The 24417-nt window shown below is 38.4% G+C and overlaps 1 protein-coding gene across 10 annotated transcripts in view; it reads left to right on the top strand.

Moving 5' to 3' along the window:
- LOC133650538 (connector enhancer of kinase suppressor of ras 2-like) overlaps positions 1 to 24417 on the top strand; it is an 88640-nt gene that overhangs the window by 18992 nt on the left and 45231 nt on the right. For 6 of the 10 annotated variants that reach the window (XR_009826236.1, XM_062047889.1, XM_062047885.1 and 3 more), the window contains exons 3-8: positions 6647 to 6849; positions 6936 to 7041; positions 11086 to 11127; positions 11230 to 11349; positions 16735 to 16794; positions 16897 to 16965. Coding sequence is in view for 9 of the 10 variants with exons in the window: in XM_062047889.1 (XP_061903873.1) it covers positions 6647 to 6849; positions 6936 to 7041; positions 11086 to 11127; positions 11230 to 11349; positions 16735 to 16794; positions 16897 to 16965 (600 nt within the window). In the remaining variant the exon portion in view is untranslated. The remainder of the gene's footprint in view (positions 1 to 6646; positions 6850 to 6935; positions 7042 to 11085; positions 11128 to 11229; positions 11350 to 16734; positions 16795 to 16896; positions 16966 to 24417) is intronic. The other 4 variants (XM_062047891.1, XM_062047892.1, XM_062047890.1 and 1 more) reach the window with 1 other exon arrangement.

Raw genomic sequence — 24417 nt, 5'->3', positions numbered from 1 at the left:
CCAATATAATATATGTTATATATCCCATACAACAAAGCAACAGGCAGGGGTGTCCAATCTTTTTCCAGCAAGGGCCGCAAAAGTTGAAGGATGTAGGGGCCACTCTGAAACATTTTGTAGTTATGGTTGCCAACTCACTGGAAAAAAATCAATCACAATTTATTTGTATAGGCCTTAATCACAGTGGCCTCAAAAAACACCTTGTGCTGGTCGACCCAATTTTTTGCGTGAAATGAGTTTTATGGTATCCCCAAAGGTTGAATGGGGGCAACCGGACTATATTCTTGTCTGTTGAAGATGTTTTAGAGTTGCATCCATTCAACTTTTGTGATTTAAATGAGCCGGTTGACTAACAATCTGAGCAAACATATCGTGCTATTTGACTCCAAGCAGAATTTAATTAGATATGTTGGCTTTGGTGTAATACAAATACATGGGAAAGAAGTTGTTTAATAATACTTTTTTTGTCCATAAAACACAAATCAATATTTGATTTGTGTTTTATTTATGAAGCAAATCTCTACTCAAACAGTATGGTAATTGTCTTCATGCTATATTGTGGTAAAATGTTAATTAACCTTAAATAGAAGCATAATGTTTAATTTGCAGACCTATGTAATGTCACTACTATAAAGATTGGTGTCACTATTCTAAGGTGTAGTGTCATGATACTAAAGCTCTACACATTGGGCCTGATCTTCTAAAGGTTTGCGTGCAAATTGATAGTGCACACAAAGCTGATTTATTAAGCCCCTGCGCACAGCATTGCGTCTCTTAAATGAGCAAAATAGGGAGCGCAGCTGAATTAGCTTAGGGGTGTCAAACCTTTTTGACTTGGGATAAAAAAATTTGATCGGGGATTGAAAGCCGACTGCATGTAAAGTAACTGTAAAGTAACCGTGTATACATATATATATATATAAGAATCAGAATCAGAATCAAAATAGTTTTTATTGCCATTGTTTGAGAACGGGTTCACCAACTAGGAATTTTTCTTGATGCAATCGTGCAGTGTATATGTGTGTATTTATTTATATATATACATATACAGTATATGCATACATACACACACACATATATATATACAAACCCCGTTTCCATATGAGTTGGGAAATTGTGTTATATGTAAATATAAACGGAATACAATGATTTGTAAATCCTTTTCAACCCATATTCAATTGAATGCACTACAAAGACAAGATATTATATGTTCAAACTCATAAACTTTATTTTTTTTTGCAAATAATTATTAACTTAGAATTTCATGGCTGCAACACGTGCCAAAGTAGTTGGGAAAGGGCATGTTCACCACTGTGTTACATGGCCTTTCCTTTTAACAACACTCAGTAAACGTTTGGGAACTGAGGAGACACATTTTTTAAGCTTCTCAGGTGGAATTCTTTCCCATTCTTGCTTGATGTACAGCTTAAGTTGTTCAACAGTCCGGGGGTCTCCGTTGTGGTATTTTAGGCTTCATAATGCGCCACACATTTTCAATGGGAGACAGGTCTGGACTACAGGCAGGCCAGTCTAGTACCCGCACTCTTTTACTATGAAGCCACGTTGATGTAACACGTGGCTTGGCATTGTCTTGCTGAAATAAGCAGGGGCGTCCATGGTAACGTTGCTTGGATGGCAACATATGTTGCTCAGAAAACCTGTATGTACCTTTCAGCATTAATGGCGCCTTCACAGATGTGTAAGTTACCCATGTCGTGGGCACTAATACACCCCCATACCATCACACATGCTGGCTTTTCAACTTTGCGCCTATAACAATCCGGATGGTTCTTTTCCTCTTTGGTCCGGAGGACACGACGTCCACAGTTTCCAAAAACAATTTGAAATGTGGACTCGTCAGACCACAGAACGCTTTTCCACTTTGTATCAGTCCATCTTAGATGAGCTCAGGCCCAGCGAAGCCGACAGCGTTTCTGGGTGTTGTTGATAAACGGTTTTCGCCTTGCATAGGAGAGTTTTAACTTGCACTTACAGATGTAGCGACCAACTGTAGTTACTGACAGTGGGTTTCTGAAGTGTTCCTGAGCCCATGTGGGGATATCCTTTACACACTGATGTCGCTTGTTGATCCTGAGGGATCGAAGGTCACGGGCTTAGCTGTTTACGTGCAGTGATTTCTCCAGATTCTCTGAACCCTTTGATGATATTACGGACCGTAGATGGTGAAATCCCTAAATTCCTTGCAATAGCTGGTTGAGAAAGGTTTTTCTTAAATTGTTCTATAATTTGCTCACGCATTTGTTGACAAAGTGGTGACCCTCGCCCCATCCTTGTTTGTGAATGACTGAGCATTTCATGGAATCTACTTTTATACCCAATCATGGCACCCACCTGTTCCCAATTTGCCTGTTCACCTGTGGAATGTTCCAAATAAGTGTTTGATGAGCATTCCTCAACTTTATCAGTATTTATTGCCACCTTTCCCAACTTCTTTGTCACGTGTTGCTGGCATCAAATTCGAAAGTTAATGATTATTTGCAACAAAAAAAAAAGTTTATCAGTTTGAACATCAAATATGTTATCTTTGTAGCATATACAACTGAATATGGGTTGAAAATAATTTGCAAATCATTGTATTCCGTTTATATTTACATCTAACACAATTTCCCAACTCATATGGAAACGGGGTTTGTATATATAGCCGATACATATACATGTGTTAATATTATATTGATATAATGGTTATATAATTAATGTAATTGGACTTTAAGAGTACGTAAAAGTTCAACTCCCTCCTAGTGTAATTTCGTGATGACCTCCTTAAAGTTTTGTTATCAGTCAGAAATATCAAGCAGCTAAAATGAGCCAAACATGGATAAGTGTAGAGTGTTTGGCATTTTCCCATCATGCATTGTAATGGATTTGAATACGTGTAATTTTGATATTTTTTTATGGTGCATAGACGTTTTTTCATATTATCCACAAAGGTTGTGTTATGTGTGACCATGTGTGTTGACTTTTTGTGTATGTTGCATTTTTTTGCGCCATGACTTGGGAAGGCTGTCTGGATTGGGTCATATAATTAATGCTCTGCTGTGGTAATCACTTCAAACACAATTCATGGTCATTAACCTGAATTACCCACTTTAACAACAAGATGGCCGCTAAATTGTAGGATTAAGATCGTCAGATATTTAAGATTAATAGGCACAACCGGGAGAAAGAGGTAAACACTCAGGCTACATTTGTTAATAAACACATAACGTCTTGTGGGCTAAATTGAAGACCCCTGCAAAGTGTATCTGTCTTCATAATATGTATAATTATTCAGCAGTCGCATGTGCATTGTGATTTATCAATGCTGAAACTGTTCCGCGGGCGTTATTTTGGATCTATATTTAGCACGTTTGAAAGTTATGTGCAAACTGACGTAGTTACACACTGTGAGAAAGGAGGGGATTGGGCTGCAGGGTCCATTGGACAGAGAATCCTTTGACCTATGTGTGTATGTCAACAATCAACATATTTCTATTCAGAAATATAATTTTATAGCTGCTGGATGACTTAAAGGCCCTATTATGCAAAACCAACTTTTCTTACCTATTGGTACCTGTTTTTGTGGGTTTGGGATCTGCATAAGTTCCGCAAATTTTAAATTGCGGAGATATATATCCTTCATACTTCTTTCAAACAAGCCGTTTGGAATTTGCACAATTTGTGATGTTTTTGCAACATGTGACCTCAGTCGATATCTCCATATATGATAAAGGTTTACCCAAAGAACTTTGCGTGAGTCTGCCAATGTAGTCAGACATTGCTGTTAGTAAGTTACTTCTTGTTCGCTATCTTCTTGTTGTGGGGCAGACTGGCTCGTACATGCACATGCATCTTCCACTGTTGCCATTTCTAATACAAAGTAGCATATAGTTCTAACTTTATTTGTCAGTAGACTCCATGTGGAAGCGCTAAAATCTATAACATAGCTGACGGGGAGAAGACGCAGTTGAAGTGGAGGCACGTAAATAAGCGGATTTAAGATGGTCTGTAAAACATAATCTATGCAAACTTTTACCAAAGAACCACCATTACATGTTATGTAGACCACAAGGAAACGTTTTAAATGTAGAAAAAATAATAATAACATGACCCCTTTAAGGAGCTTATTAATAGAAATTTAATTGATGTGTTTTGTGTCTTCTAGTCTTATTTTTAGTGGCATTCTTTTTTTCTTACAGGAAATGTATTCCCATATGCGTTTAGATAATTTCAGACACATCAATGCACTGCGATGTGGTGATGGTGCACCGCCTCCCTGCAGCGAGCGCCGTCACAGCGTGCCTAAAACAGTTTTTGTTGTCTAGATTGCGATTATATATTGCAGAAAATGTGTTAGAGTGTGCTGCTTGTTCAACATTGCACACAGGTTGGAGATCATATTAACAAGAATTAATTTGACAGGAAATAAGTGTTTCCATGGACACATAATGCCAGTAGTGCACGCAAAATCCTCATTTAATATAGCGGTCTGCGCCATTTTAGCACTTCTTATAAATTGTTATTGTACACACAGTCTTTGTAGCTCACACGCAACTAATAGTACATTCAATTTTGTAGTTTGCACACGCTGTTCAGCGTGTGGTATTTGAATCATAGTAGATCAGGCCCATTATGTTTATGTTCCACAAGTTAGATTCATAACTAGTAATTGAAGGCCAAGACATCATTATAATAATGACAACAAGAGAGCAAAATTGCTAAATGACACTTCTAAAAAAGTGAACTATCACATAGCTTGCGGATGTGGTAGCCACATACAGTATGTAGCTTTTCAAAAACGATCTCCAAACTTCCCCGATTGCTCCTTGCTTTCAAGAAAAAAATGGCACAGTGGAATCCAATTGACCGAAGATGGGTGGCTAGCTGTGGCCAGGCAAAGACAGAGTGGCAGCCAGGACTAAGCTAATACTCAAAAATGGCGGGAGGGTGTAACTGCAATAGTTGATTGGCTTAGTCTGTGGCAAAAAGTTTTTGTCATTCGATTGAATCAATTCATATTTTACACACATTTTTTTTATTCTCCCAGTGATAAAAACAGGACAAAACGCATCCCTTGACAGCTCAATATGGATTGTGTACATTTGTTTCTAAATATGGGACAATTTTGTTTTTCTAGGGACTGTTGGTAACCCTATTTGTACTACATTAAACATGCTAAAGCAATCCAATGTTGGTCAATATATGCTAAGCTATCTGAACAAAACCTCCACATCTCAGCTTTGTGTTACAGGTGACTAAGAAAGTCAATGTAGTATCTAACAATGTACTACTTGAGTAAATGGTAAATGGGTTATACTTGTATAGCGCTTTTCTACCTTCAAGGTACTCAAAGCTCTTTGACACTATTTCCACATTCACCCATTCACACACACATTCACACACTGATGGCGGGAGCTGCCATGCAAGGCCCTAACCACAACTCATCAGGAGCAAGGGTGAAGTGTCTTGCTCAAGGACACAACAGACGTGACGAGGTTGGTAGAAGGTGGGGATTGAACCAGGAACCCTCAGGTTGCTGGCACGGCCACTCTCCCAACCGCGCCACGCCGTCCCCTGAGTAATTAATTTTATGTTTATTCATACACCCAGGACCAATAAAAAAATGGGCCCTTGGGGCTGGGGGAACAAATACATGTTAGCAACACTAAAATAGCTATGACAGTGCTACAATAACATTACCGATAGTCATGTTGTAAAAGTAGGTTAGCCTGAAGAAAAACAAAATAATCAAACTTATAGCTTCCACGTTTTGACCCGTAGATATTTGGCAGAAATCAAGTTTTTTTTTTTTAAAGATGTATAGTGAGGCTTGTTTTTGAATTATTTTTTTTAAACTAACGTATATATAATGAAGTGGTGGCTCAACTAGCAATAGGGCAGGTCAGAGGGTCACGTTCATGAGGAAGGAGGGTTCTTGTTTATGATGTCAGTTCAAAAGCGACTGTTCTCCTTTCGAAAAGTGGAGGGAATGGAAGTTAATAAACTTTTCTCACATTTGGTGCTCATTAACAGGCCGTGGAGACACATATTATTGTTAAATTACGAAATAAGTACATTTGGCATAATCAGGCACCTTTAAATCTTAATTGTAATAGTTTATAATTGGTTGTTTCAGCTGTTTTTTTTTCTTCCAGTAATAGCTTTATTGGTCCTTGGCACATATGCACAACAAAGACAATGTTGAAAAATGGGTGCAATATTAAGCATAATATTGTCAATAGACTAATGAGAAATTTGGACAAATTTAGATGGCTCTGTGCTGCCCCCCCAAAGAGACAGAATGGAGGTTTAGTGGACTGAGGTCGCAGATGCAATCCGAATGTAAAATCCCCTCATCCTGCAGAGGGGCCTTACTTCAGCTGCAAAGCTTCTTACATAACTGGGATTTACTTTTAAGTCTCTCAGGCACTGCTGTATTAGATATGATTAGTGGCCCTCCTGGCGCGTTGTACTCGTCCAAGTGGGCGCAACAGACTCCCCAAGGCCTGTAGGTACAGTGCAGGAACAAGGAATGGGCCCTCACTCACAAGTAGCATCTTCAGCCACACAACGCCCTGATTTTTCAAGTGCGATAAAAAAAGAAGTTCTGCAGTCTAAAGCTGATCAAACCATCCTCTCTGCTTGCTAGAATTACGGACTGGAAACAGAAAATCTGAAGACTCTTTCTCATAAACTGAACGCGTCAGCCAAGAACCTGCAGAACTTCATCACAGGCAGGCGACGCAGCGGCCATTACGACGGCCGTGCCACTCGCAAACTACCCAACGACTTCCTTACCTCTGTGGTGGACCTCATTGCTGCTGCCAAAAGCCTTCTGGCGTGGCTGGACAGGTGAGACATGAACAGTTCCATGTGTGATAACGTTCAAAATACAAACCCCATCTCAAAGGCGAGGACAATCTAATGGTTAATTCCAGGTGTTCTTTCTTCACCAGGTCCCCATTTGCTTCTGTGGCAGATTACAGTGTGACCAGAAACAACGTGATCCAGCTGTGTCTTGAACTCACCACTATTGTACAGCAGGTAGATTATCTGAGAAAATGTAGTTTTTGACATTTTGTATGTTTGTGACACTTATGTCATACAAACCGATACACAAAAAAAGTCCATATAGACATGCTTGAATGAGTTTGTGTTTTTTAGGCCCAACATCTATCACCTCTGATCTCACAAATGTTGAAATCAATCAGATAAGTGAGACTCAGTCTGGTTGTAGATTTAGTTTTATTTATTATTTATTTCCATTAATACCAATACAAATAGTCAATAGGAAAGACAACAAACATACTTCTCTATTACTTTCTGTCATGTCCCCAAGGGGATATAATTATTTCACGCTCCTTCCCCAAATTGAAATGCTATTGAGGACTTGGTAAAATGTATTATTATCATGCATACAATCACTTGATGACATCTGCAACAACTTCAAATAATTTCCAAGTTAAGTTTATTGATTTGATTGGTAACATTTAAAACCAGATTGATTAGTTAGAGCACTGCTGCCACCCAGCTGGAGGTTTGGTTATCGTTCAAGCAGGAATAAAGCTGAAAGTCCCCTTGCCTCTAATGCCCCCCTTGACATTTCACTGCGCCCCACTATTTCAGAAGTGCTGCATCAGATTTTTAAAATGCTCCATACATTTTAATGCTAAGTCACCTATAGTGGTCAACATAAGCAAATCATTGACAAGTGCTCTAATGAGCACTGAGTCAAAAACATTAGCATGAACAGCTGTGGCTGTAGGCAACTGATGTAGTCTTTAATTGAACTCAATTCGAGAGTTGCTGCATTTGAAGTATCAAAGGTGGTCCGCATCCAGCAGCTTCCTCTGCCTGTACCTCTGCATGTGCGATAAAATGTTTGTTTTTCCACTCAGCTGTTTATGTGTTACAATAGCCGCACTGCTGTTTACCATGAATTCATCACTGGTATTAATGCCGACTGAGCCGTTTGTTACTTACCGGCATTAAAACATCGGTTTATGCACTGCAAGAAAGAGCTGACAAAATATAAGATAAAAAGACTAGATGTTAGGAAAATATACTAATAACTAGTGAAATTATTTCTCCATGCAGCTAGTTAATTATACCTGATAAGACATCCTAAATTAAAATTGGTATACCTAGAAATTAACAAGACTTTAAGCTAGAAATAAGTATTTTATTCTGAAAACAAGCATTATTTAACTTGCAATTCTTCAATAAAGCATCCTTGGGATATTGCAGAATCTTTAAAGGCCTACTGAAATGATTTTTTTTTATTTAAACGGGGATAGCAGATCTATTCTATGTGTCATACTTGATCATTTCGCGATATTGCCATATTTTTGCTGAAAGGATTTAGTATAGAACAACGACGATAAAGATTACAACTTTTGGTATATGATAAAAAAAAAGGCTTGCCCCTACCGGAAGTAGCGTGATGTAGTCAACTGAACATATACGCAAAGTTCCCTATTGTTTACAATGATGGCCGCATGAAGTGAGAGAGATTCGGACCGAGAAAGCGACAATTTCCCCATTAATTTGAGCGAGGATGAAAGATTTGTGGATGAGTAAAGTGCAAGTGAAGGACTAGTGGGGAGTTGAAGCTATTCAGATAGGGAAGATGCTGTGAGAGCCGGGGGTGACCTGATATTCAGCTGGGAATGACTACAACAGTAAATAAACACAAGACATATATATACTCTATTAGCCACAACACAACCAGGCTTATATTTAATATGCCACAAATTAATCCTGCATAAAAACACCTGCGTGTTTGTTATGCTAGCTCCTAGCTCCTCTGCTAGCTCCTAGCTTCATAGAACACGCCAATACAATTCAAACACCTGATCAACACACACAATCACTCAGCCCAAAAGACCGTTCACCTAACCCAAGGTTCATAAAGCTTATATATTTTTAAAAAGTTACGTACGTGATGCGCACATACGGTCAAGCTATCAAATGTTTAGCAACCAAGGCTGCATACTCACGGTACCTGATATTCAGCTGGGAATGACTACAACAGTAAATAAACACAAGACATATATATACTCTATTAGCCACAACACAACCAGGCTTATATTTAATATGCCACAAATTAATCCTGCATAAAAACACCTACGTGTTTGTTATGCTAGCTCCTAGCTCCTCTGCTAGCTCCTAGCTTCATAGAACACGCCAATACAATTCAAACACCTGATCAACACACACAATCACTCAGCCCAAAAGACCGTTCACCTAACCCAAGGTTCATAAAGCTCATATATTTTTAAAAAGTTACGTACGTGACGCGCACATACGGTCAAGCTATCAAATGTTTAGCAGCCAAGGCTGCATACTCACGGTACCTGGTATTCAGCTGGGAATGACTAAAACAGTAAATAAACACAAGACATATATTTACTCTATTAGCCACAACACAACCAGGCTTATATTTAATATGACACAAATTAATCCTGCATAAAAACACCTACGTCTTTGTTATGCTAACTCCTAGCTCCTATGCTAGCTCCTAGCTCCATAGAACACGCCAATACAATTCAAACACCTGATCAACACACACAATCACTCAGCCCAAAAGACCGTTCACCTAACCCAAGGTTCATAAAGCTTATATATTTTAAAAAAGTTACGTACATACGCAAAAAAAAGTTGCGCACATACGGTCAAGCGATCAAATGTTTAGAAGCCAAAGCTGCATACTCACAGTAGCACGTCTGCGTCTTTGTCATCCAAATCAAAGTAATCCTGGTAAGAGTCTGTGTTGTCCCAGTTCTCTACAGGCGTCTGTGTATCGAAGTCAAAAGTCCTCCTGGTTAGAGTCTCTGTTATCCGAGTTCTTCCATCTTGACTGCATCTTTCGGGAATGTAAACAAAGAAGCGCCGGCTGTGTACTGTTGTTGCTGACTTCGTTCGAAAAATACGTCCATTTCGCACCGACAACTTTCTTCTTTGCTTGCTCAGCTTCTTTCTCCATAATGCAATGAACATGATTGCAACAGATTCACGAACACAGATGTCCAGAATACTGTGGAATTATGAAATGAAAACAGAGCTTTTTCGTATTGGCTTCAATGTGGAAGGCATACTCGTGTTCCCCGGGCTACGTCACGCGCATACGTCATCCTCAGAGGCGTTTCGAACCGGAAGTTTAGCGGCAAATTTAAAATGTCACTTTATAAGTTAACCCGGCCGTATTGGCATGTGTTATAATGTTAAGATTTCATCATTGATATATAAACTATCAGACTGCGTGGTCGGTAGTAGTGGGTTTCAGTAGGCCTTTAAACATGATTTTCTATGTGGGGTAAACCAAAATATTATATTTTCTCAATTGTCACATTTTTAAACTGGAATAGAAAAATACAATTACTCATGCTAAAATTAAGATTAGTCAAAGACTAAAAATAAGTTAATGGTTTTCAAAACTAGGGACATTTCTATAAATAAAATTTTAAATCTTAGCAACTGGCAAATAATTTGCATTGTTGTTGCTGGTTGCACACTATGCCAACAAAATCATTGTTTCTATATTTTGGCTTTTACAATTTCAGGACTGTAGGAACTATCGTGTTATGTGCTCCAGGGCTCCCTTTTATGTTGTGGGCTGTCATTTTCTTTAAGTCATTGCGGTAAATACAGATGCAATATGCTTAACACCACCAACACGTTTAATTGTTTTGAAATTAACGTTTTACGTTGTGTACGCCAGTATTTATAAATGTAATCAATCCTGAGTCACAATAACTAAGACAGATGATTATCTGAAGTAAAAATACTATTACGCTTTGTGGCTTGCATAAATATCATTGCCACTTGCTTATTAGTCTGAGTATGCTGATTAGGTGGAGGATCTTTCTGAGAATAAGTCAGAAAGTGGGAGAGAAGTGCCCCCGCACTAGTGGTGATTCATTTGTTTTGTGTTGGTGCATGTCTGTGTGGGAGTGTTGGAGGTTAGAGGTGCCAAGCTGCTTGCTTTTTTGCTTATATCCTCCTACAGCTAAAAAAAAATGCCAATAATAACTGGATTTGGACACATTCTCTGGTGGTAACGCTGCTGCTCTCTGTATGTTCCCCCAGGATTGCTCTGTATTTGAAACGGAGAACAAGATCCTGCATGTGGTGAGTGGCTGAGTTCATTTGATACATTCAGATGAATACAAGTATCTCCCCCACACGCATTCTCTAAGGTAATTGTTTTAACCCCACTTTGTCCTCCCACAGTGTAAAACTCTATCTGATGTGTGCGACCACATTATCTCTCTGTCCTCGGACCCTATGGTGTCGCAGGCTGCACATCTGGAGGTGGTACAGCTGGCCAACATCAAATCCACTGAGGGACTGGTAAGTTCTCAACCAAAATGCTTCAAAAGCCAAACAAAAACCTGGAGTGTAAACCATCATTCTGGAAGATGACGCTGGCATATAGAGAATTTTTGACAAGCATTTTTGCACGAGTGGTCCTCCTGTCATATAGAGCAGTGTTTGTAAAGTTCTTTAGCTGTGGGACCCACCATCACCCTGTTATGTCAAGCGGGGAACAAAATTGATCATCACTAGAAAGTTAAATATTTCAAGAATGTATTTCTTAATCATTTGGATGATTATAATTTACAGCTGATAAAACTTCCAAATTCAGTATCTCATAGACTTTGAAAATAGTCAAAAAATCCAATGTTGTAAATTACTGTTTGAAAAAAATTATCTACAAAAACTTCCTGAGCCTTTAATTGGTCTTTTTGTCTTAATTGAACTTCTGAAATCAAATAACTTTTGCAGTGTGATTTATTGAGATGCGTGAGTAAGAACGGCTGACAAACGAACTTTGCGCAACTGCGAATTGCTTCTCATTGTTCACTTAAAAGAGCCGTTTAAACGACTTAAATCTGTTAGGAATGTCACTTCTCTACCAGGTAATATGTAGACAATATACAATATAAATTATATTTAAATCTGGCTTTTAATACTATAGTCATATCGTGATAATGCATGTTGATGAAAAATTCTAGCTGTGTTCCCCAAATTTGACAGTGACACGCAAACAAGCTCGTTCTCAATGCACGGTGGCGTTCTTGCTAGCAAACCGGTGGCTAACATCCCTCCAGTGTAAAGCCACTTCTAGGTCAGCAATCATCACCTCCATGGCGGAAAATAAACTTAGTTTCTTATAGATATTATTATCACTGGAAGACGAGGAAGAGCTAAACATGCCACACTACACACCGTATGAGGATACAATAACCCATGCTAACTGTTGAGCTAGAGCTTTTGAATATAAACAAAGGGGGGCAGATCGAGAAAAATATTGACAGTAACGATACCAGCCAGTTCAGGACATTCAATCGATCACAACTGGACTGCTTGGTTTGTCTTAGAGGACGTTTTGCCGCTCATCCGAGTAGGCCTCATCAATTCGTGCTCATAGACTTAGATTGGTCGTGCACATAGACTTAGACCAGGGGTGGGCAATTAATTTTTACCGGAGGCCGCATGAGCAACCCGAGCACTGCTGGAGGGCCACACCGACAATATTTCAATTAAGTTTTGCACAAATTATTTTTGATATACGGTAAGATAGATAATAATAATAATAATAATATTTTCATTTAACCTAACTTATCTTTATACAAAAGCAGATGGCTTTTGATGGTTTCATTTTTAACACTTTCTTACACAACACTTCCTGATGTATATTACAATACAAAAATGTCAATTTCTGTCACTTCATCCTGCATCCTCTTTGTTGTGAACGTAGCACGTCTGTAAGGTGATTGGCGAAGAAGGAAGAAGCGTTGCTGTTGCGGAAATGAGGAGTGAGGATTGGTTTTCCTTTTGGAAAGAACGAGATAAGTTGAGCTGTGTTAGTATAGCATGCTCAATAAAAGTTTAAAAAGAGCATCAGACTTGGTGTGCACTTCTTCTGGACGCTACAATTGATGTCACAAGTGGGATGAAATGCCTCCCAGTTCGCCTTGCCATCAAACCTGGGAGTCTTCATTGAAGGCGGAATTCCCCCCGTGGCAAGCAGCGTGGCTGCACCTGTAAACGCTCTCTCTCTCTCTCTCTCTCTCTCTCTCTCTCTCTCTCTCTCTCTCTCTCTCTTGCGGCGAGCTCCTCACGTGGCACGTACCTCCCGATGACGTAGTACACAAACAGTGCAGTATGCGCAAAGTTTTACTTCTGACACCAATTGTAGCGTCCAGAAGAAGTGCACAGCAAGTCTGACGCAATTTTTAAACTTTTATTGAGCAAGCTATACTAACACAGCTCAACATATCTCGTTCCTTCCACACGCACGTCTCCTCATTTCTCATTTACACAACTCAAGAAGACAACATCTACTTCAGCAGGTCGTTACACTATATATATTCTTTAAACACAGCAACGTGTGTACCACAAATAAGCACACGGCTTTACCTCTACTTGGCAGTCCATGTCTTTTTTAAAACACGCCATTCGTCATCAACTTTTCTCTTTTTAGCGTCTCGGGGATAACCGCTGTGCGCCTTCCCTCACAGGACATACGCACATATAACACTTTTCAAAATAAAAGCAGCACAGTTGTATTGCACGCACAACAAAGATGTTTTTTTAAATGTGTTTTGTATTTGTGATTGCCGCTGCGCGCACGAGCATACGTCCACACGGAAGTAATACAAATAACGCTTTTCAAAACAAAAGCAGCACTGTTGTATTGCACACTCGAAATAGATACTTTTTAAAATGTATTTTGTAATTTATAATTGGCCTCACGCGGGCCGGACAGGGACGTACAAAGGGCCGGGTGCGGCCCGTGGGCCGCAGAATGCCCAGGTCTGACTTCGACCAATCTAAGTCTATGAGCACAAACTGATGAAGACTATTCGGATGAGCGGCGAAACGTCTTCCAAAACAAACCAAGCAGTCCAGTTGCGATCGATTGAATGCCCTGAGATGATGATGACCTAGATGAATGAGAACCTTTATAGACAAGATACCAGCCAGGTATAGGATCAGTAAATGGTCGATACAACAGTGATGATTAGATGGACAACTGAAATGATACAACTGGAAATGACGCAATATGTTACTGCATACGTCAGCAGCCTTTGTTCTATTATCATTTCCATATCAAATAATATTTTGCGATGTATATCGTAACATAAGAAAGATTTGTACAATTTCCGACTCTCTGTGTGGCTATGAATGTGTATAGGCTGAGTCCTGACTGGTAAATAGATGAACGCGAATAAGGCAAGGAAAAAGGACTTGGATATATTGGCTTCTTGGGTGTGCAAGCGCCGCTGTATGATAGCCATGAATACATCTCGGAAAAAATTTATATCTGAAGAAAAAAAATAAAATAAAATAAAATAAAATAAATATATATATATATATATATATATATATATATATATATATATATATATATATATATATATATATATATATATATATATATATATATATATATATATATATATATATTGTTGAAAGGCATTTACATTTATTTTTTTTAGCACATTCTACAAAGTAGTATTTTATTTCAAAGTATTATGTTCAAAATTCTTCTGTTTTGACACATCTCTTTTTTGTGTGTAAGAATAGCTTCTTATACACACAAAAAATATTTGTCTAAGGACTTGGATATATTGGCTTCTTGGGTGTGCAAGCGCCGCTGTATGATAGCCATAAATACATCTTGGAAAAAATTAATCTCTGAATAAAAAAATAAATAAAGTAAAAAAATAAATAAATAAATATATATATATATATATATATATATATATATATATATATATATATATATATATATATATATATATATATATATATATATATATATATATATATATATATATATATATATATATATATTGTTGAAAGGCTTTTAATTATTATTTTTTTGCACATTCTACAAAGTAGTATTTTATTTCAAAGTATTATGTTAAAAAAAATTCTGTTTTGACACATCTCTTTTTTGTGTGTAAGAATAGCTTCTTATACACACAAAAAATATTTGTCTAGACACAAGGATTTTAAACATAATTATTTAAGAAGACGAGATGAATGCAAACAATTTATTTCAAAGTAGTCAGGTAAAAGGTAGAATTTAAAAAAAGATTAAAACATGTAAAGTTTTATAAGATGTGTTATGTTTGCGGCTCCAGACCTTTTTTCTTTATTGGAAGAAGGGACAAATGGCTCTTTTGATAGTTAAGGTTAGCGACCCTTGATTGGCAACACTAAATTGGCCCTAGTGTGTGAATGTGAGTGTGAATGTTGTCTGTCTATCTGTGTTGGCCCTGCGATGAGATGGTGACTTGTCCAGGGTGTACCCTGCCTTCCGCCCGAATGCAGCTGGGATAGGCTCCAGCGCCCCCCGCAACCCCGAAAGGAACAAGCGGTAGAAAATGGATGGATGGATGGGTTAGCAACCCCTGGACTGTTGTACTTGTTCTAAAAGAAATAGCACTTTACTCTTTTTTGCACACAAAATACTTGTGACCCAACATCAAGACTCTGTTCCCAAGTTTGTTGAAATAAACACAAGCAACTGAAAAAAAAAGTAGAAACCTATTTATAGATCTCAATGATTGATAATAACACACAATGCCACAGTATGACAATCATACTGAGTCGTCCATCCGTCCATCCATTTTCTACCGCTTGTCCCTTACGGGGTCGCGGGGGTGCTGGAGCCTATCCCAGCTACACACGGGCAGAAGGCGGGGTACACCCTGGACAAGTCGCCACCTCATCGCAGGGCCATACTGAGTCATGTTTGACTCAAAAACAGCATGTATGAATGTTCTGTCGGCATGCAACTCACATTCTACAAAAAATGCTCAGGTATAATTTCTTGCAGAAATGTTATTGAACAACGCAGAATCACACCAGAACCTGTGTTCCTTATTTCCAGCGACTTATTCAGAGTAATTGGGACAATGTTTCTGGAAGGACGGGTCGCTGCTCCATTTTTAAGACGGTACTTTAAATATCGGATGTGGCATGAGTTCCCATTTCACCAGCGAGATTGTGAACACTATGCACTGCGGCGCTGACCTCACAGTAGTCCCAAAACTAGGTTTTGCTGAGCTAGCGGGCAAATGAGTCAGCTGACGTATGATAAGAATGGTCCCCCATGTTAATATTGGGGAAAATAAATGAAAAAAAACTGGGTTATGTCAGAAGTAAAACACACCAGAACCATTAAGACTAACGGGACGGCCTCTTGGCACTGACCCACTCTGCAGCACAGTTGTCCCAGCTTGGGGCCACAACAACTGCCCACCCCCCACACAAATACTAGAAAGGGCCAATAGAAGTTCTCTCATCCGTTCACAGAACACTGGGCCCAGTGGCCTAAAAATAAACCTCCTACTGTCATCTGCAAGATTAGCATGCTGCCACTGTTTATCTGTTAGTGTGTTCACGTGCACCCTCGCACATCTGTTTGTGTGTTTTGGATGTTTGTCATGCACTCCTGCACCCTTTTAGTGAAAGCAGTTTTATTTGTATCTACAACCAGATGGATAATCCTCCATGTTTGATTCGATCTGAACGGAATCCCAACAGGACATGTACACAATTTGATATCCGCCTGGCCTTCTTGGACCACATTTTTTCATGCTGAAATGTTTCTAAATGCCAAACATTTTTGCTTTACAAGCAAATAACATCTGCTAAAATACGGTAAAAATATGTGTTGTTACTAAATTCTGCTTGTTTTTTCCCGTTTTACCACAGGGCATGTATATCAAGTCAACATACGATGGATTGCATGTCATCACAGGCACAACAGAGGGAGTAAGTGAAAAACCCTTATTGTAGCTTATGCAACATGTAAGGGGAAATTGATTGTACTGTAAGTGAGCTGCATTTAATTAATGTCTCTGTTTGTGTTTTCAGTCTCCAGCTGACCGCTGTAAGAAAATCCATGCTGGAGATGAAGTCATTCAGGTCAATCATCAGACAGTGGTAGGTATGACTTTGAGTTTTATTGCATGTTTTGGCCAAATCAAGTAACCTGCGGGTATCTTTTTGCATTTGCATGTAGGTCTTGCGTTATTAATATTTTGTACACAGAGTGTGATGTGTAATAATAACACATGTATGCTCACTCAGTGGACAATTTATTAGGACCAGTAACCCTCTTTTTATTAAAAAATAAAATATTTTTACTGCAATTTTTCCCAAATAAACAAACAACACTTGTTTTATTGGCAGCTCTGCAACAGACAACTCACGAGGTATACCAGACTATTCTATGACCACCAAAATAATTTTTAGAAATGACATACAGTAAGAAAGAAAAATACATAAAACAATAAAAAAATGTATGTTTTAAAAAATATATATTTTGACAAAATGTATTAAAACACGGAAATTAATTTTAAAAAGCCCTTAATAATTCAAAAATATGTGTTTTTTGTCAGTTCAACCCAATTTTCTGTATTTTTCTTTAAATACCTTCCACCAAAAATAGATAATGATGTTCCATTAAAACAGCCAATTCACGAGTTACCGCATACTACTGTATGTTATGTGGACAATTTTAAAAAAACTGCGAAAACTTTAAAACAAGTTTTTAAAATATTTTTAACTAAAAGAAAATTATAAATGCTGCCAGTTCAAAAACTTATTCATTAGGTACACTTGCCAATCTAATGAGGACCAATACAAATTTTTGAAACTGCAAACAATGTAATCTAAATCTAAGATTTAAAAAAAATAAAATAATTAAAAAATATACTTAATAATTGCCATTTTTATAATACCAGACAATTCATTAGGTACACCTTTCAATATATTGAGAGCCACTGCAGTACTAAACTCAGTGACAACAAAAACAAGCATTAAGTTTGTTGTCATATTATATACATTGCACTAATACATCAAGGGCCTGATTTACTAAGTTTCAAATACCACGCACTAAACAGCGTGTGCAATCTATAAAATTGCGTGTACTATTAGTGGGAGTGTTGTGTGAGATCTACTACCATTGCACGTGCTATTCATAACAAGTGCAGACTGCCTTATTTACATGAGGATTTTGTGTGTACTATGCATCTTTCACCACGGAGACATTTGATAATTTACTGCACATTCATGTTATCATGCTCCTACTTGTAGCATTTTGTATCGAAAAAATCAGCAGATATGTTCCCCTTTTTATGGGCATTTTAGAAGCAGTCAGGTGCATCCACAATGAAATCCACTTTTTTATGCACTGCAGATGAGCTCATCATTAGAGAAACGCTGTACTTATTTTACTCAATACACAAAAAATGCATACTTCCAGGGTTTCTCTTATATTCTAAATCAGACCTGGGCAAATTAAGGCCCGGGGGCCACATGCGGACCGTTAAGCTTTTCAATCTGGCCCGCCGGACATTCCCAAATAGTTTTTTTAGATCTTTAAGATGGAAAGTGTAGCTGCCTTTATGATGTGCAGTGATGTTTTCAAATGACTGTAAGTCTTGAACTATACAAAGTATTCCATTGGTTGGAATCTGCGCTTTTGCATGATATACTAGTTACTATGTTCATCTAATTAGTTACTATGGTAATCTAAGTCACAGCAGCTCAGACGAGGCACCAAGCAGTGTGGGTGGGGAGCGTTTCCACAGAGTGTTTCCAGAGCGGCCAGCCTGACATGCGGGTGTCAGGGACAGACGCGGAAGGAGATTTTTACAGAAAAGTTCTAAGGCTTAGTGATATATCAGATGTATCAGATCGTAGGTGTTAGTTTTTTTACCCTTCACCTTCGTATTTCTTTAGTTTGTTGCATTTTTGTTGCGTTTCGCTTGATCGTAAAGTATGTCGATCAAGAGGGGGTGTGACGTTCATATGTTGTCAATATTCAGTGTTTTATCCTTCATAGTTAATATTGTAAATCCCAAATTATTTATTTTCATGTACATTCTGGGTGTCTCATTCAGTAGAAAAATGTAAAATTCCATTCCGTTTTTTAACGTTTTTAGCATTCAATAAGACATTATTGTGAGGTTTTGTATTAGTGTTCCTAAAAATGGATATACCGGCCCCCAGACAATTTTTTTTCCTCTACATTTGGCCCCCGAGTCAAAATAATTGCCCAGGCCTGTTCTAAATGAAAAAACGGGGGGTGCGGGGGGCGGGGGGGCAAGCGCTTTTCGTGACGTTCTCGCCAATTCCAGGTCATAAATGGCTGTCAAAGTAGGGCTGGGCGATGTATCAATATACTCGATATATCGCGGGTTTGTCTCTGTGCGATATAGAAAATGACTATATCGTGATATTCGAGTATACATTCTCACGCAGTTGCTTTTAGCTGCAGGCATTACACTACAGGCTCTTTTCATTCTTTCTAGTCTCTCCCTCTCACAGAGACTTAAAGGCCTACAGAAACCCACTACTACCGACCACGCAGTCTGATAGTTTATATATCAATGATGAAATCTTAACATTGCAACACATGCCAATACGGCCGGGTTAACTTATAAAGTGCAATTTTAAATTTCCCGCTAAACTTCCGGTTGGAAACGTCTATGTATGATGACGTATGCGCGTGACGTCACGACGGCAACGGAAGTATTCGTACCCAATGTGTCACCATACAAACTGCTCTGTTTTCATCGAACAATTCCACAGTATTCTGGACATCTGTGTTGGTGAATCTTTTGCTAGTTGTTTAATGGACAATGGAGACTGCAAATAAGAAAGTTGTAGGTGCGATCGGTGTATTAGCAGCGGACTACAGCAACACAATCAGGAGGTTGTGTTGTGTTTGAGCTGGATACAAGACGCAGTACCGTGACATTCCAAACATTTGATCGCTTGCCCGTACGTGCGTGTCGCTATGTGCATGTCACGTACGTAACTTTGGGGAAATATATGTTTCTTGCCGACTCTGATGGCGGCCGGGGTGTCGTCGAAAGCTACAACGCCCGCCGCCGCTCCGTAGTTAGCTTCAATTGTTAAGCTTCGCCAAGCTGGAAATTATTAACCGTGTATTTACATGTTCATGGTTTAATAATATTGTTGATCTTCTGTCTATCCTTCCAGTCAGGGTTTTTTTAAATTTTGTTTCTATCTGCATTTGAGCCTGATGCTATCACGTTAGCTCCATAGCTAAGTTAGTTAGCTTCAATTGTTAAGCTTCGCCAAGCTGGAAATTATTAACCGTGTATTTACATGTTCATGGTTTAATAGTATTGTTGATCTTCTGTCTATCCTTTCAGTCAGGGTTTTTTAAAATTTTGTTTCTATCTGCATTTGAGCCTGATGCTATCACGTTAGCTCCGTAGCTAAAGTGTGTCAACGATGTATTGTCGTGGAGATAAAAGTCACTGTGAATGTCCATTTCGCGTTCTCGACTCTCATTTTCAAGAGGATATAGTATCCGAGGTGGTTTAAAATACAAATCCGTGATCCACAATAGAAAAAGGAGAGTGTGTGGAATCCAATGAGACCTTGTACCTAAGTTACGGTCAGAGCGAAAAAAGATACACCCTGCACTGCCTCTCTAGTCCTTCACTATAACGTTCCTCATCCACGAATCTTTCATCCTCGCTCAAATTAATGGGGTAATCGTCGCTTTCTCGGTCCGAATCTCTCTCGCTCCGTTGTAAACAACGGGGAATTGTGAGGAATCCTTCCTCCTGTGACATCACGCTACTTCCGGTATAGGCAAGGCTTTTTTTTATCAGCGATCAAAAGTTGCAAACTTTATCGTCGTTGTTCTATACTAAATCCTTTCAGCAAAAATATGGCAATATCACGAAATGATCAAGTATGACACATAGAATGGATCTGCTATCCCCGTTTAAATAAAAACATTTCCTTTCAGTAGGCCTTTAAACAAACGCACCTTCTTACATACGTCACATACGTATACGCCCTCGCGGAGCAGAGAGGTAGCAGTATGGCTAAAGTTAGCTGTGGTGCGAGTGGTAATACGAGAGAAAGAAGGTGCTAATCTGGTAACAAATGAAGGAAGAATGAATTCCTAAGAAAAACAGCACAAGGTCCATCGTCTGGCGGTGGTTTGGCTTCAAGCAGGAATATGTCGAACAGACAACCGTAATTTGTCAAGTGTGGGGCGAAAGCGTTGCTACAAAAAGTAGCATTACTGCTAATATGTAGCATCATTTGAAAAGTCACCCGCTCGAGAATGAAGAGTGCTTGAAACTCCGCACGTCAACATCTCCGGCCGGTGCCACACCAACAAAACGCAGAGGCAACCATTTCCACATCAACACCGTATGAAAAAAATAGTCCACGACATAAGGAGATAACGTCCGCCGGAACCTATCACATAGCGAAGGACATACACTATTTGATTTCCTATTATGCAGCTCATTTTTATTTGACAGTTATTGAAATATCTTGCATGACATCATGCACAGAAGTGCACTTTATTTGTTTTAAACTATTGTAGTGGTGTTCTGTACAAAAAGTGCACTTTAATTTAGTGTTGTTTTAATTTGTCATCTTGAGGACATCATGCACAAGAGTGCACTAATAGCTTGTTTTAAAATGTCTCTGACAATCTTGCACTTTCTGTTTTGGAAATTACATGAATGTTTGTGCCACTGCTTAATTACTGTTTAATAAATACAGTGTTGGTCAATTGACTTAGTTGTGATTTCCCTATCTGCATGAAAGTTTAAAATGAGCATATATCAATGCAGTATGAACACGAATGTTTTAATGTAGACACATAGAATCATCATACTGCTGTGATTATATGCATCAAGTGTTCATTCAAGGCTAAGGCAAAATATCGAGATATATATTGTGTATCGCGATATGGCCTGAAAATATTGAGATATTAAAAAACGGCCATATCGCCCAGCCCTATGTCAAAGTATCTCAACTTTTTGGTTTATATCCTCAGCCATCTACTTTTCAGATGAGATGCATGATTTATGATCTACAATAAACACACAGGGAGCAGGGAAGCGAGGAAACAGCAGATTACTTGATGATGTAAACATAGGGACAAACGGAAGTGATTATGGCGCCGCTATGAATAGTTTGTCTGCCTTAGCGCTTATAATAACTATCATTATTACTTAGTTAATATTCAAATCATAAAATATAAATTAAGTATTGTTGGCGCTTTTTGAATGGTTATGTATTGGATTTTATGGGCGGAAAAGTGGAGCTCCCATTGGCTTCGCTATAAACAGACTTTTATTTATGTTTATTTATTATTTAGAATGCATAAAAAAAAAAATCCATCTGTCGTCATGTCTTTGATAGTGATCGTGAACGATGGGCAAAATTCCCAAAAAAGTGCAGTTCCCCTTTGACAGACACACTCCACTCTGCACACGTTTAGTAGATCATCTTTGCTTGTGCTATCAAGTTTGCACTTGCTTTAGTACATGCAAACCTTTAGTAAATCAGGCCCTAAATGTGTACTACTCATCAACCGCCATCACGGAAGTCATTTTCCTTGTTCTCTATGTCTCCATTTCTGTTTCGGTCAGGTTAAACTAAGTGTGTGTAGAAATGTCCAATCAAAAGAACTCAGACTATGCTTTTTATGTAGGAAACATTTTCTAAAATAATTGCTGTTTGTATGTGTGTGGGTGCAACAACAAAATGTACACTAATTATGCGGCTGGAGTCAGGTTTGTACCAGCCAGTCACCTCAACTACTCAGTGCAGCAATTGTTTTGAGTTTTTTGTATCAAGAATATATTTATGTGCCGATGTAACAGTAAAAACAGGTGCTTACTCCTTTTGGAAACCAACAACAAAAGCGAGCTAATAGCAACCAACCCACCTCATCCATGGCAGTTATTCCTAGTCAAAGCAGGACCATGCAGGTGTAATTACTAACATCCATCATGGTTTTTCAAACTGAAACTGAACTTGAGCCATGTTTTATATTTATGATTGCCTTCACCAAAAGTCTTTTTGTTGTTATATTTGTGTGTGTTTGGAAGGCTCTCAAAAGGCGAATCTGTGTCCTCCACATTTTTAAAAGCTCTCAAGTAGCGATTGTTTGTCGATTGAGCCATCAGTGAAGATGCTCGGTGACTATAACTAAGTGTTGTTACAGGCACTTGCTCTCTGGGAAATTACACTAAAATTGAAACTACTGTTTTTTTATTAAGTCTTTTTTGTGTCAAATATTTTAATTAAAATGCTCAGTTATACCAGAGAGGTATTCATTCAACCATATGCTCATTATTGTGGTTGAAGTTTACGATGATGTTGGACTTCAATACACCAAGCCGAGAACTATTTTAGTATTTTGTACAAAGAGTCGACCCTCTTTTATTACTGTGTAATGGTTCCGGAAATGACTGCAATGAAATAATTTCCGCGAAGTAGGAATTAGTAATTATAAATGAAATATTTTCATAGTGAGAGCATTAAAAACTTGTTTACAACCTTTAAATACATTTTTCAGCGTTATAAGAACCCTCTAGACATGAAATAACACTCTTTACACTCTTTGAAAACAATAATAATGCTACCTGAGGCTAGGCCAATCAGTGGCATCGATACTGAACTGCATGTTCGGATTGGTTTTGTCTTCTCTAGTGGCCAATACTAGTGTAATTTTGGTATTTTTAATTTATTTAGCCATTTTTATGCTAGAGAATGCTTGATTTAGAACCAACTTTTTTTTCTAATATGCTTTAAAAAACCTTTTAAAAGTTTTAAAAAAGCAGAGATGTGGTGAAGCCACAATATTTGAAGCGCAAATTGGAAACTGTAGATAAAGTGACCATATATACACAGTATATATGTGTATATATCAGTGGTGTGCCATCAGGGCCAGCAAGGCCTTCTCTGCTGGCCTAACATAACCAGAAATCATGATCATAATTAAAGATACAATTATTTTTTATTTTACTTTTCCTAAATATCTAAAAGTATTACTATTCTCTTCATGTCATATTATGCTCCTTCCAGTGCTGTTTTTTTTTGTTAGTTTGTATCCAATCAAAATTCAGCTAGCTTTGCCATGCTGTACGAAATCTGCTTGAGGCCTTCAGAATCAACAATGCGGGTGTCCGTGCACTGTAAGCGAACAGGGACGTACAGTTATAGACAGTTGCGATAGCCAATCAGATCACAAGTTGTTGACAGTAGCCTATGTAAGTAGCCTGATGTTAACGAGACTGATTGGATACTCACTTGTCATTCCAAAGTGAGTATCTATTTACAAGTTTCAATTTAGCAGGAAGCGGGAAGTGTTGCGCCGTAGCCAGACCGGCATAGCAGAGAAGGAGAAGAAAACGTTGATTAGTTGGCAGATATATATTTGCAAGGCCATTTTCAAGAAGGATATTTAAAGAGAAACTACATCTTGTGAGACGATGTCCGCCAACCCCGGAAGCTAGCTCAGCTGTTCTGGCGATGAAATGGGGAAATGCTTGTCATTTCCACTCGAATAAGCTGACAACGAGGGGTACCACTGGC

The sequence above is a fragment of the Entelurus aequoreus genome, linkage group LG05 (genome assembly GCF_033978785.1).
Source record: "Entelurus aequoreus isolate RoL-2023_Sb linkage group LG05, RoL_Eaeq_v1.1, whole genome shotgun sequence".
Lineage (NCBI taxonomy): Eukaryota > Metazoa > Chordata > Actinopteri > Syngnathiformes > Syngnathidae > Entelurus > Entelurus aequoreus.
The sequence above is the reverse complement of the archived record's forward strand: the minus strand, read 5'-3'. Positions and strand labels throughout refer to the sequence as shown.